General features: G+C 42.3%; 1 protein-coding gene across 2 annotated transcripts in view; it reads right to left on the bottom strand.

Moving 5' to 3' along the window:
- Window positions 1-9,965, bottom strand: part of TRPC7 (transient receptor potential cation channel subfamily C member 7) — a 74,992-nt gene extending 65,027 nt beyond the window's left edge. For both annotated transcript variants that reach the window (XM_048320204.1, XM_048320203.1), the window contains exons 1-2: window positions 9,888-9,965; window positions 1,633-2,410 (exon numbers count right to left, since the gene is read on the bottom strand). In XM_048320204.1, coding sequence (XP_048176161.1) covers window positions 1,633-2,410; window positions 9,888-9,889 — 780 coding nt within the window. In that variant the 5' untranslated portion in view covers window positions 9,890-9,965. The remainder of the gene's footprint in view (window positions 1-1,632; window positions 2,411-9,887) is intronic.
- Window positions 9,966-14,069: the final 4,104 nt, after the last annotated feature.

Here is a 14,069-nt window from a genome sequence, read left to right as displayed (position 1 = left end):
CTAATAGAAATGAGGAAAAAGAGTTTGCAAAATCTTACCCTGATTTTATTGCCCAGAGATCTCAGTGGTTTGGGAATTTTTTCCTGTTAGAGGGTTACTAAAGTGTTTTAAAGCCCGAGAATAGGTTTTCTTCTTACTTTTCAATTGGAGAGCATAGATTCATAGAACCATTTAGGTTGGAAAAGCCCTCTAAGATCCAGCTGTAAACCCAGCACTGCCAAGGGCACCACTAAGCCATGTCCCCAAGTGACACATCTACACATCTCTTAAATCCCTTCAGGATTGGTGACTCAGCCACTTCTGTGGGGAACCTCTCCCAGGGCTTGACCCCCTTCTCTGTGAAGAGATTTTTCCTAATATCCTGTCTAAACCTCCCCTGGGCACAACTTGAGGCTGTTTCTCCTGTTGCTTGTTACCTGGGAGAAAAGACCAACCCCCACCTGGCTCCCCTCAGGGAGCGGTAGAGAGTGAGAAGGTGCCCCCTGAGCCTCCTTTTCTCAAGGCTCAGCCCCCTCAGTTGCTCCTCATCAGACTTCTGTTCCAGACCCTTCCCCAGCTCCCTTGCCCTTCTCTGGACCTGCTGTAGAACCTCAATGTCTTTCCTGGAGTGAGGGGCCCAAAACCAACCCAGGATTCAAGACAGCCTCCCCAGTGCCCAGTGCAGGGGGATGATCTCCTCCCTAGGCCTTCGTAGTATAGAGCCACAAATCCTGAAATAGATGCTTTAACACATGAATAGTTTTCCAAATTGGAAATCATGGATTCCTGGTGAGCATCCTACCCCAGTGTACTCACAACGTGGACTTTATTACCCCAGAGTCACTGATCATGATTGTAGCTGCACAATAGCCATAAGTCAGAGAACAGCCTTATGTTGATGGCTGAGCCACTGAAAATGATGGGTTTAATGACTAGTTTATTTTAGAAAGGAAGAAAATGCCCTTTATGTCATGTAAATGACTTAGAGAAATACTGCAAATGGCATTGGACATTTACAAACTCATTATGATAATGGAAATCTCAAATAACTTGTAAGAGAGTTCCACAAGCCACACTGCTGTATTTGGCATGATGATAAACTTCATAACAATTTATTGATTGTTTCTCTTTTCCTGTTTTTCGTGAAATTCATCATGTATAGTTGCAGCAGCAAAACATTAAGAGGCAATGCAGTTTAAATTATTTTACAGAGGACCAAAATGTCTTGATTTATACCTTTTATCATTGTAGCAGAACTAGATGTACTGGATTCTTAAAACAGCCTCTAGAACTCTGCCTCTGAAATAGATTGCTCAATTAAAAAGACTTACCTTTTTTTGCAAAAAATGAGTCTCCATTTTTGGAATAATCTAATTTTTATTCCTGCTGCCAACTAGAGATTCTCAGCAATCCCAGTGTGCAACACAGAAACTTAAGTTTCTGCTGTAATATGCAATGTTCAGTTCCAAGCATTTATTAACTGGAGAATGACAGTGATCTGACTCTGTGCATAGCTAACACACCTGGCAGTCTCTGCCAGTCTCTCTTACTCCCCCACCCCTCAAACAGCAACCCAAAATTTGATCAAACATGTAAACCACACAATAGCCTGAACACTCTCAGCCCAAGGAAAAAGGCACAGTGGTGAGTTACCTTAAATTCAGTTTCAATGTTGGCTAGTCTGGCCAATTCATTGCTAAGCTCTAGAGCAGTAAGGACAGGGTCTTCACTGGACAGAGACAAATAAGCAGCACTGGCTAATCCTTTGTAGGCATTCATTCTTGAGCGAGAGTGACTAAAGGAGTCTTTCTTCTGCTTTTCCATACATTCATTGCACTTGCAAAAATAGTCATGTGGCCTTTCAATCCGTGCGCCTTTTAGAAGTAAGATGTGAACAATTTCATACTCCTGGCAGTGGGCAGCAAGTATGATGGGGGTAATATCATGGGAGAACCGAGTTCCATCTTCATCGTAAGCATAAAAATCATCATCCCTCAGTTCCTGCTCGAGAGGGCTGAGTGTGAGACGCTGTCCTTGTGCGAAGGCTGGGTGGTTCAATATTGCTTCGACAATGCGCACGTATCCTTTGCTGATGGCTAACAAAAGTGCGTCCCCGACTCGAGCGAGATTCTCCTTCTTGAGGAGCAGCTCTGTCACTTCCAGATGCTCATTCCCTACCGCTAACTGGAGGGCATTTTGTCCCATGTAATCGACACAATTGAAGTTCAAGGTTTTGGATTCCTCCAGCATTTTTCGCACAACAGGAATGTTGCCATATTCTGCAGAATCGAGGAAATGTTCCTCCTCTGCAGTGAGGCTGGTGCCTTTCTCGTTGAACATGTAGGCAGGGCCACGGATGGCCTGGCGCCGGCCCTTCTCCCGAAGGGTCGCGTGCCTCCGATGCATGTCTTTAGAATTGCTGTGTCTCAACCTGCAGAAAACCAGAAAGGAATGTTGGTTATACTCTGGCAGAGTCATAATTTCACAGAACCTGAAATAAGGTTGGAAATGTGTCATTGTGACCAGATCTGGCCTGAGCCAGTTACTAATAATCATTTAGGACACATGTGGAATGAAGATTAGCTTCTGAACAAAAGACAAGCTCTCCTGTGATTTGTTCACCCTTTCCGATTGCAACAAGGATACTCAGCATATTCTTGACTTGATAAATAGAAAAAGAAATGCTTGAACACATAATTTTCCATTTGTATTGTTTAGAATTTCATTACATCATATCTAGGATTCATATACACAGGACATTATTTCTCTGAATTACTCTTCTTGAATTTTGTCCTTGAGGGCACAAGCCCTAAAGAAAGTTAGCAGGACTGTCTCCTGTCAATAGACCTTGGATCAGGCCAATAAACTATGTTCCATAAAGTTAAAAACCATGTTTCTAATTTTAAACATGTGGTAACAAGGATAATTATATTGCATATTCTGCTAAGATTCAGCTGGTACAAGCAAGCCACTTATTCATTCCCTGCTTTTTTTCATGGTACATAATACCATGTTTCTGTTTCCTGATCTAGAGCAGTTTAATAATGATCTATCTAATTTCTTAGTGAAATACAGTTGGCAGCTACGCCAAATACAAGTACCCAGATTCAGGGGAGAGTCTAGAAAAACACAGGAATAACTCTTGATGTAGTGTCACATCAGTCCCCAGTAAGCACCTTTTAGAGAGCTACTGCAGAAAGACAAGATACAGATCTCTCACCACAAACAGAGGGCAGGAGAAAAGGGTCATTAATTTCCCCACTGATTACGTGGCTGAAATGCCCTTCACTTGGAGCTGGTGAGATGAAGACAAGCTATTCTTATTCCACCTTCTCTGGAAGTCCCAAAGAAAGCTATGCTATGTGCAATTGGGCTCATGGGTGAGAAAACACACTGTTGTATGAAATTAACTGAGATCCTAAATGTATTTGTGCCTTTAAAACATTCACACTTTGCATTCAGTGCTCTCAATGTTGCTCTTCTTTAAAATTTTATTGCAGCAGAATTTCAGCAAATTCATAGTGTCTTTTAGAGTCTAAGCATGCAGAGTTAATTGCCATCCAAAGCCCATAGAATGTGCAGCCTGAGTAAAAATGTAAAAACACCTCTTTCACAGACAGCATTTGCACTCAGGCCAATAGCAAGTCCTAAATCACTTGGGTAAAATCTTCAGGAGCCTCTGAGCTGCAGTGGACAGATGTAACAAATAAGCAGGTGTTAATGCTCAGTGGGTGGCAAAGGTTCATCCTTCCACACTCCATCTGTTCTCCAAGTCGGTTATGACCTTCAGTCAACGAAAAGTTCATGTGTTGCTCTGAAGAAATACTACAGAAGTTGGAAAATGCTGCAGTGAGTGATGAGAGGGAACTGTGCCAGGAGACAAAGTGGAGTAGATGCATTGCCTTCAAGAACAGGTAACAAAGGAGTAAAGGAAGCAGCAAGAACCTGGTAAAACACAGGGTTATCAGAAACCCAAAATACCTAAAGATCTGAGACACAGAAATTCTCAAGGTAGCTGTTCTTATGGAACTAACATATACACAGGTATCTATCATTTTAATTCATTGCTTTTGTACTGATGTGGAACAGAAAGCTAGTACTGAAGAGTTTCAAACAAATTTTACAGCAATTTTTTAGAAGTTACATTAAAATGTAAACAAATCCGAAGAAATCAAATTTGTGACCACACAAGGTTGAAAAAGAGGTTCGTAATTGAGAATCTCTCCTCCTAAGCTTTGATGCATCAGTGTAACAACTTAATAAAAGCTAGTAGGAACTGAACATAACATCTCAGGCTCCACAGAGAGGTAAAGTGCTGTATGAATCTTAAAACTATTTCCTTCCAACATGGTTTGAAGTTGAAGAAGCACACAGAAATGAGGGATACAAGAATAATGAAGGAGATATGGTTAAGTGAATTAATTCCCTAGACTGCATGAAGTTCACTATAAGAGAAAACAATAACATCTAAATAAATAAAGTATGCAATTAACATCTGACAGAGATACAGAGTTTCCTAAAGCAGAAAAATGCCTGGGGTAAATTTGGGGACCCTTTGAAGTCAAAATTTTAAGTTTCATTGGTTTCAGTGGAGTCCAAATTTTGGAAACATATATGCATACATACATATATTTTCCTCAGCAATTAGCTTTCATCTCAGAAGCAGTTCCAGTGATGCCACGAGGAGCAACATGTGGTTAAAATGAAGTTTTTAACCATATGCACAAGTGCTTCTTTAAACTGGAGCTCCTGTCCTTAGCTATCCAGGAGAGCATTTAAGTTTTAAACATGTAGTGAAACCTTGCTGAGTTCAAGCAAGGACTATACATGCAAATAAACACTTCTCAACTGTGACTTTGTTAAATGGGGAGTTACAGAACCAGAAAGCACTTTGCACATTTACAGCCTTGGGAGCTCCTGAATGTTGAATTAAATCTTTTAAAATGTTAAGCAACTTGAAAGGATGAGCTGGTGATGACTTAAGCCATCATTTCTGGGATCACGTGGAAACCAGTCCAGCTCTGGTAGGTGCTCAGTGATCACCCTTGAGTGCAGGAGCATTGCACATGCATGAATATTTTAGGACAATTAATTTTATTAGCTGCTTCAAACTGGAGGAATTCCACTGGGCTTTTCTGATATCCAAACCCATGCACAGTAAGATATTTGGCAACCTTATGTTTGTTGTTATACTTAAGTGTCAATACTGGAAGAAACTCAGAAATATCTATAATTTTCAACAGTGACGAATCTATTAGATATTTTCCCTGATGTAGAAGAACAGTTCTTGATACTTTATTCTTTTTTTTTTGTTAGAAAAACTTTTCTCTTTAGGTATGTTATTACCTCTGAAGGACAACCCAGATAGATTGGACAGATAACCTTATAATCACACCCAAAGTAAACATAAACCCACATAAAATTTTGCTGTTGGCCTAGTTCTAAGATTTTTGCCTGCAAAAGAGGTTAGAGTTTGGCCTAGAGCTAATTCACACCTGTTTGTTGTATATGTAATAACGTGCCAAAAACAAAGGACCTTCATTTCACTTTCTTCAATTCAGAGAGAACACTGGTTTCATACACAGTTTCTAAAAACAGAAATTGCATCAGAAAAAGAGGAAACAGGAAAGCACACCTGCTCTTCAAAGAGATAATGACTATCCAATATTTATCCTGAAATAAATGTTCTGCAGGGATTTCCCTACAGCACAGAGTTGATCTACACTCCCTGCAGGTAAGGGCAAGAGCACCATCATTCAGAGGGCTTCACCTCAGATGAATTATGACCCCCCCCATCTTGGCCATCAGCAGAGGAGATCAATATCTCAGCTATTATACTTTACCATCTTTATAGAGATGTAGAGATGAATAAAAAATTACACTTTTAACTTTGAATAATTTCATTAGAAATGCTCAGCTATCAAACCCTGTTCTGAAAAAAAAGTTACAATTATGCTTGACCTGAGCACTGAATCATGACAAGAGAAGCAGTAGTGCAAAGAGTGAAGTATGCAGCAGCTGAAGCTCTTGGAAACTGAACTCTACTGCAATGTCACAACTGCACTCAGCACCTTGTTCTGTTCTGCTTTTCAGTTACACACAGGCAGATTTAGAACTAATCATATTTACTGAGCGTGTGTAATGTGCTTTCTTAATAAAAGTAATTGTAACTTGATTGCATTTATCTTACCACTTTTCTTCAAAGGTGCTTTGGATTGAAATGACTGTATTTGCATATTTTATTGAGACAACTAGTGATCAAACTCATCAGGCACTGCAGTTAAATACTGTGTTTTCTAGGAAAGGATGCCAATGCATGCAGTGCTGTTGGAGAGAAAATGGTCTGGGAAATGAAAATAAAAAATTTCAGGGCCTGAGTACCGCTTGCAGCAAAGCACATCCAGCTTTCCATGGCTGTGGGAGCCACAAGATGTCTGGACTCCTGTGGGGAGTGGAGAAGAACAGCTCTTTCTGAAAGGTGATTTAGCTCATAACAAATCTTCCTGTGGGAGTGTTTCAGTTTCTAATTAAAGTGACTAAGAGCAGGTCCTTGCAATTGGCTCTGACAGTACTTGGTGCTGAGACACTCAGTGTCTGAGAGGGGAACATGGCATAACATGACATTTGTTCTTAACGTGGTGGCATTGGAAACACACTGAAGCTGAAACTCTGCTTTTTTTTCCTCAACCACACTCTCTTAACTGGTCTGAGTGCTGATGTGTAGGACAGGGTGGACATAGGAAAGAAGTTGAACTGCTTCATTTCGAGCTTATTCCAGCAAATGGCTTCTCCCTGACCCTCCTTTCCACAGTGCTCCCGACTCTGCCATTCAAGACCTTCTGCTGCCTCTCTAGTCCCACACAAAAACCTATGGAAGGGCAGGGCTACCACCTGGAGCTGGGGCTTGGAGAAAATATTCAAAGGCCCAAGTGCCTTAAAAGGCTGAATTGGAGCTCTTACAGATGACTTTGAACCAGAGTTTTAAAAGTGTATAGGAGAGGCTGAATAGTACCTGCTTGAGTTTTTAAAACATCTGAAGTCTACAAAAGATACTGAAATCAATAGGTATTAGGAACTGCAGCAATTCTGGAATTCTCAAGTGATGTCAACCTTTACTTGTCTTTAAGCCTAAAAATTGAGCAGGACATTTGCAAAGGCAGCTTTAGGAACTTATGGTCTCTGACTACACTTTGGGTTTGCTTTCCCTAAGTGGAGAGAGGTTGGCAGGAGTCTCCCTGTGCCCTTTCAATGGCCCTCTTTGTCCAGAAACTACAGAAGAGTCTTCAGATACGTAACCATTACTATGCTCTATAAGCTCTGTAAGCACCCATCAGAGCAGGCTTTGATGAGACATTGCCTCTGCCTTGTTGAAAAGAAAATTTCAGTTTCTGAAAGCCATTTTGAAAGCACTGCCCTCGGTTCCTGCAGAGCCTCAGAAACTGTCAAATTGACACTTTACTTATTATTTTTCTTTCTACTTACATCAATACTTCTGAAAAGAATCAGGGCACATAAAGGCTGCAGACTCCCTGAGGCCTCTTTGGAATTGACACAGCTCTTATACATCAAATGGACCATTTTTCTCTGTTAACCCTTAGTTCCACACAGAAAACCTGGCCAGCCAAGACATGCTATAAACACGAACAAAAACCAAGGAAGTTGGGTTCTAAAAGCAAACACAAATTGATATAGAAATCAATCCATTTAAAAGAGTAATTCAAATTGTTCGGAGTAAAAACAGTAGGATGTTTAATCTTTTAATTAAAAATTGCAACTTATTTTGAAGTATACTCCAGACTTCAGAGGAGTGCAGACTGAACACAACTGCATACATTTATTATCCTGTATGCAATAGGCTACTCTGGCTATTCCAAATGCTGCACGGGCTTGTATTACCAGAGTCCTCTGATATCCCCTTTTTCTCCAATATCTTGATCAGCCTTCTAAATCTTACCTTAAGTCAAGGTTTTTTTCCTGTAAGACAAGACTTTTAAGTATCCTTTTTCCCATATTGCTGATTTACTATGTAAACAGACTCAGTATAATTTGGGATGGCTGCCTTGATGGACAGCAGCTTTTTCTGAAGTTTTCTATGCTTTGAAAAGCTGAAGTGCCACTTCATTTATTCTTGGATTGTGGCCAACATTGAAAACCCCAATTCAATACTGTCAGCAATGTGACCATTCTCCTACATGAAAAGTTGAGTACATGTCTAGGATGTACTATTAGATTTTTTTTATAATAGATTTTTAGATGTAATTAATAGAATTTTTTAGCCTATGCAGGTAGATATCCATTCATTTGCAGCATAGCCCTACAAACCAGTAGCAGGAAGCAATATCCCCTCCCCATCATTCCCACTGCTCATACAGATAAAACAAAAATTTGGAAACAGATCTTTCTCCTTGTAGAATTACAGGAGCAGTCAGCAAAACCACACCTTTTCAAATCCCTTTAGGGCATGGCAGCATGAGAATGTTCAGGAAGACAAACCAGACCTCTCATGCCATTAAAAAATGCTGATCAATGACACACACAAACACTTTCAACATCTTCATGTCATGAAGCACAAGGTCTGAGGACAACAGCCAAGAAACATTTAGGACAGACCACCAAATCTTTACCAGTATCTACATTTTCAAATCCTCCCTGATCTCTTTTAGAAAGGAGGCTCTGTCTTGTGGTTTGAAAAAAAAAAGGAAGTGGAATTTGGCTTTCTACCAGCTATCTTGCAGAAAAAAACATCCACTGCTTTTCAGCTGTCTCGCCCTCCTCTTTCTTATACACTAATCATCAGCATTTTCTTTCCCATCCCAAAGCAATGTCATGGACCAACAGAAGACTTTTACAGCAAGAGCAACTGAAAAATAGTCACCTTTGTTCTTTTATTCAAGTTCTTCTTGTGTTATAAAATAAATACTAGGTTACTTTTTTTTCCTTCCGTCCCTCCTTGTTTCCCCTTAATCTATAGTTGTGAAGTTGGCTAGTTATTGCAAATTTATCACAGAACATACAAAATAGGTGTACCAAAAATAAGGCTATTTTTACATTCTCTCCCATTGTTCATTCATTAATATGTTTGACCACCAAATGAACTGTCATGAAAAGAATGAGTTCTACTTTTCCTTTATTTCAATCTGGCTTTGGGAACTAGGAATAATTCAGTCTCACTGTTGAAGTGCTTCAAAACTCAGGCTCAGATCATAGTGAGAACACAACAGAGAAATACCTGTTCATTCATAAATTTTTACTAGTGATGAGAGCAACGAAAAATCTGTAATTTTTCAAGCAGGGGGCAGTGTAACGCTGATTTTCAACAAGCAGTTCTATTAAAAAGAGAAAGAAAAGCTTTGAAAAGAACTAGTAATCTCTGTTCTCGCTGTATTTCGTTTTTCCCTACTGATGCACCCTTTGCAATGCTCACTTCCTAGGTATCTCTAGACAGGAAACAACGTGGACAGAAGGACTCCTGACAACCATTAGACCCTGCAAGCTGCAACAGGCATGATACAGTGTCCCCGTTCACTTTTTTTTTCTAAATTTTTTTCACCTTGACCACACTACTTTCACGAAAAGAAACCCCTTACAGATCTCACCCAACTACAAAAGAAGACAACAGCGTGGCTCCAAACCATGTGGCTGGTAACAACAAGCCCTTTGCGTTACACTGAAACCAAGCACAGATTCCAAGAGTAAAAAGCCAAACCACTGCCACACGCAGCCAACCCGCCTCACTCTCACCAGCCCATCCTCAGGCTCGCAGGAGACCGAGTCGCCCCGACACGTCTCTAACCCCCACAAAACTTCCCAGCGCCTAAGTAAGGAGCGGCATTAGAACCAGGGCGCTTCTTAAAGGAGCTGAGAGGAGAACGGCTCGGGCAGGGCACCACCCCCGGTCAGCATCTTACATGTGCGCGTGGGGCCGGCTCCGCTTCAGTGCCGGGGCGCGGGGCGGGCGCGGCCGCCCATGTCCGCGGGGCCGCTGTCCGCGGTGCTGAAGCGCTCAGCGCGGCCGCACGGGCCGGCCGCTGTCCGCGGTGCTGAAGCGCTCAGCGCGGCCGCACGGGCCGGCCGCTGTCCGCGGTGCTGCAGCCGCCGCCGGCGCGGGCGAGGAGGCGTCTCATCCTTATCCCCTCGGCGCTGCTGGGGCAGAGCTCCCCGGGAGCTCCCGGGATTCGCTTCCTGCAGGAAGAGCCGGCTGCGAGGTTGGCATGAGAGTTGCGTTGTTCTCCCCGTCTTCCCTCCCCCTCTTCCCACGCCGTTGTCCTCCTGTAGGTGTGGATTCGATTCTGTTTTGGGAGCGCCCCCTTCTCAGCCGGAGGTGGACGAGTACCCAAGGGCTGCCCCAGAGCAGGCGTGGCGAGAGAACCTTCCAGCCTTCCAGGGCTGCCTGCAGGCTGCCCAACGGGTGGGGGGCTCCGTCGGGGGTTTTCCCGCTCACATGCCACACTCCTGCCTCATCCGGCTGTGCCGCCCCTCTGCTGGGAGTGGTTGGAGCCGCTTCTCCCCATCTGCCGTGCCCAGGTTGAGATTGTCTGGTCCCTTACCTAGGAGATTTTGTCTTTTAGGAGGTAGCAGAGAAGGCGTGTGTGTATGTGTGTGCCAGGAGTGGAGGGAAAGGGAGTGTGAAACCGACATGCAAAATAATCAGTCAATTCAATGAATCCCCTCCCTTCCGTGGCAGAGGAGAGCTGCCAGAACAACTTCAAGCTGCATCCAGGAGCACTGGGGCATCATTCTGCACCCCATTCCAAGTGGTAAGAGCAGGTGTTCTTCTCCTGATCAGCCCTCAGGATGCTCCCACTGCCTGCCATGAAGCTCCAGTCACACAGGGCTCTACAAGTCCATGACCTTCTGTGTCCTTCCCCACTGGTGCAACTCCCCTGCCCACCTGCTTTACCTTACCTGTGTGCAGGGATCCCCACCTCATCATACACCCCATTTCAATTACCATATAATGCCACCCTGTCTCACCTGCCGTGCCTCTGGGAGTTTAAGCCCAGAGGAAACCCTTTGCCTGGAGAGATGGTGGTGGGAGATGGCCCAGAGGTCTCTGAACAGCACACATGGGAGGATGGCACAATGATGATTTGCCCCAAGTTCGCCTTCTGCCATCCCCTCACAGCACTTCACGAAGTGAGAACACTGATTAAGAGGAGATTTTTCACCATCTTTCAGTCTCAGATCTGTGTAATCAGCTGAGGATGTTATTTGATTGAAGCACCTGAGGGTGCTGACCATTTTGGCAAGGGCCACGGAGAGCTTGGTGTGGCTTCTGCAGTGGCACTAGAAAAGCATCCCAGGTGATGCCTTTCAGAAACCTTTACAGGTGGCTGATGCAGGACTTTCATCCCACATCCTTGGGCAATGAAGTTAGTTTCACCAGCCTGAGCTGTACTCACAGCTGTGAGGAGGGTACTGAGGGTGCCTTTCCCACTGAGAGGTTTCGTCTTGAATAAGGGGGAGAGAGTATTAACCTCTAATGATCACGGGCAGCAGCCAGACCTGCAGGGTTCACTGCACTCTGCTTTGACACTGTCAGTACCTCCTGTTCTGTAAAACACAGCGATTACTTTGGTCTTGCCCTATTTAGGGCTTCTTGAAGTTCACTTAGAAATTAATGAGGGCCCGTATCGGCCAACATATGAGAAGGATGTGGATGTTACCAGGCTCAGGGGAGAACAGCACTGTGTGGGAAGAGACAACCTGTGCAGACTGGAAAATAAAATATAATAAAACAAAAGAAAAACTCCACAGCAACATACTCACTTATGCTGTTGAGATAATTTTGAAATGATATGATGATGCAAAGACACAAATGTCTGCTTTGGGTAGCAAACACAGCTTGGGGTAAGATGTATACCTCTCTTGCTTTTGGACAAATCTTTCCCAAAGCAAAAAAAATAGCCCTCATAGTATCTTGGTACTCATCTGGGTTCTGGTTTTTGCTGGGGTAGAGTTAATTTTCTTCACAGTACAAGTATGAGGGTGTGTTTTGTGTTTGGGCTGGAAACTGTCGATAATTAGGGGATGGTTTTTGTTACTGCTGAGCAGTGCTTACGGAGTCCAGCCCTTTCCAGCTTCCCGCTGTGCACCCCTAGTGAGGGGGCTGGGGGTGCATAAGAAACTGGGAAGGGGCACAATCAGGACAGGTGACCCAAGAGACATTCCATACTGTGTGACATCATTCTCAGCATAGAAAACTGGAGGAAGAAGGAGGAAGTGGGAGATGTTTGGAGTGGAGTTTGTCCTCCCAAGTCATGGTAATGTGGGATGGAGCTCTTCTTTCATGGACATGGCTGAACAGCTACCTGCCTATGGGAAGTGGTAAATAAATTCCTGTTTTTTGGGGTTGTTTTCATGTGTGGTTCTTGCTTTACCTATTGAACTGTCTTTATCTGCACCCATGAATTTTCTCTGTTTTACCCTCCTGATTCTCTCCCCCATCCCCCTGGACAGGAGTGAATGAGCAGCTGTGTGGGGATGAGTTGTCACCCAGGGTTAAACCATGACAGTGAAACTCTTCTTCAGGGTTCCTTTTTCTGCCATTGACTTGTCTGTCACCATAACAAACTAATTAAGAATCAGATGTGTTTATAGGCTCTTACATTAAAACTGTTCATTTATATTTCATTTCTAAGGCTTGGGAATACTTGCAAAAGGTCAATTTTTTCACTTCTTTGGGTTTTTAACAGGGTAGATGGAAAATGGAGGTTAGACAAAACCAGCCTTTTTTTCATTTATCTTAGTCATACACAGTTTTGCCAGGTCATCTGAAAAATATTAATTTTAGGATTGAGCATGGAATTGATTTGACCAAATATATGTAATCTTTCTCCTGCATATATCCTGGAAAATATTAAGGTATGGAATCGATGTACTGTATCGCTGCACCATGTGTCTGCACAGTTGCAATTACATGTCCTGATCCTTTAGAGCTGTAGCTTCACTGGAAAACATTCACCATTTCTATTTTTGTGCTCATATCTTTTTTTCTCCCTTTACTAAAAAAACCAAACAGCAAGAACCAATCGTAAACCCCTAAAGCCCCAGCAATGTCTAGCACTCAGTTATCAGGAGGACCTTCTTAATAATCTTAATAATCAACAGCTTACCCACTCCATAAATCTGCAGCTGATAAAATACTGACAGCACTCCCAATTGCAATTAATTATGCCAGATTAACATGCGAAGCAAACAAAGTGAGAGGGAAAAAGAGGACTGAGAAGTCCATAGTTTGTTATTATCGAGGCACATTAAAAGTGTACAAAGTACTCTTGTAGGTTTCTGGTATGCATAGCTCAGAATCAGTGGAAACCCACAGCTTCAGAATCATGAGATCTTACACTTGGTTCTTTTAAAAGGCATTTAGCAGAAGGTTCTGAACTTCTGCAAGTTGCCTTTCATCGTGATTAACTTTGCATTTTGCTATTGCAACGTTTTCCTATGAAAAGAGTGTGCTGAGAAATCTATTTCTAATATTATACAAAACTCTTCTGACTACAGTCATATTGACTAAAAAATTATAGAGAATTTGTGGGCTTCTTCCTTGAAATCATCAAATATTTGCACTCTTGTAGAGTATACCAAAAATGTTCTTGCCTCACTGGGGGCAAGAACAATTATTGTATGAAAGAATCAAGTTGTTATTTTCTTCATCTCACCCGTGCCTTTGACCAAAGAAAACACATGGTAACTGTTGCATCCTAGGAAAACCAAGCAAGTGCATATTTCTCTGCAGAATGAAAAACATGGAAACAATTAAGCAATTTTAGAAGTCATGGAATTGTATAGTTATGTCATGACATTGAATGAATATTGAGACTTCAAACTTTCTCTCAAGGTTTGTAGTTTTGAAAGTTTTTCAGTTCTTTTTGGGCTCAGTATTCTTTATCCTCAAATATTACTGTATTCCCAGACATATTGAAGGAAGAGCAACATATTCATCTTAAACAAAAGTCTACTTTTGTTTGCTTATGTGTGGTGTTTCAGTTACACGTGCATCACCACAAAAAGTCTGAAGAAAGATTATTGGGGAGAAAGCTTAAATTAAATGGGAAAAAAAAGTTAGAAATCGTGATAGTAAAGAT

The sequence above is a fragment of the Corvus hawaiiensis genome, chromosome 15 (genome assembly GCF_020740725.1).
Source record: "Corvus hawaiiensis isolate bCorHaw1 chromosome 15, bCorHaw1.pri.cur, whole genome shotgun sequence".
Classification (NCBI taxonomy): domain Eukaryota; kingdom Metazoa; phylum Chordata; class Aves; order Passeriformes; family Corvidae; genus Corvus; species Corvus hawaiiensis.
This window is presented reverse-complemented; position numbering and strand designations above follow the sequence as displayed.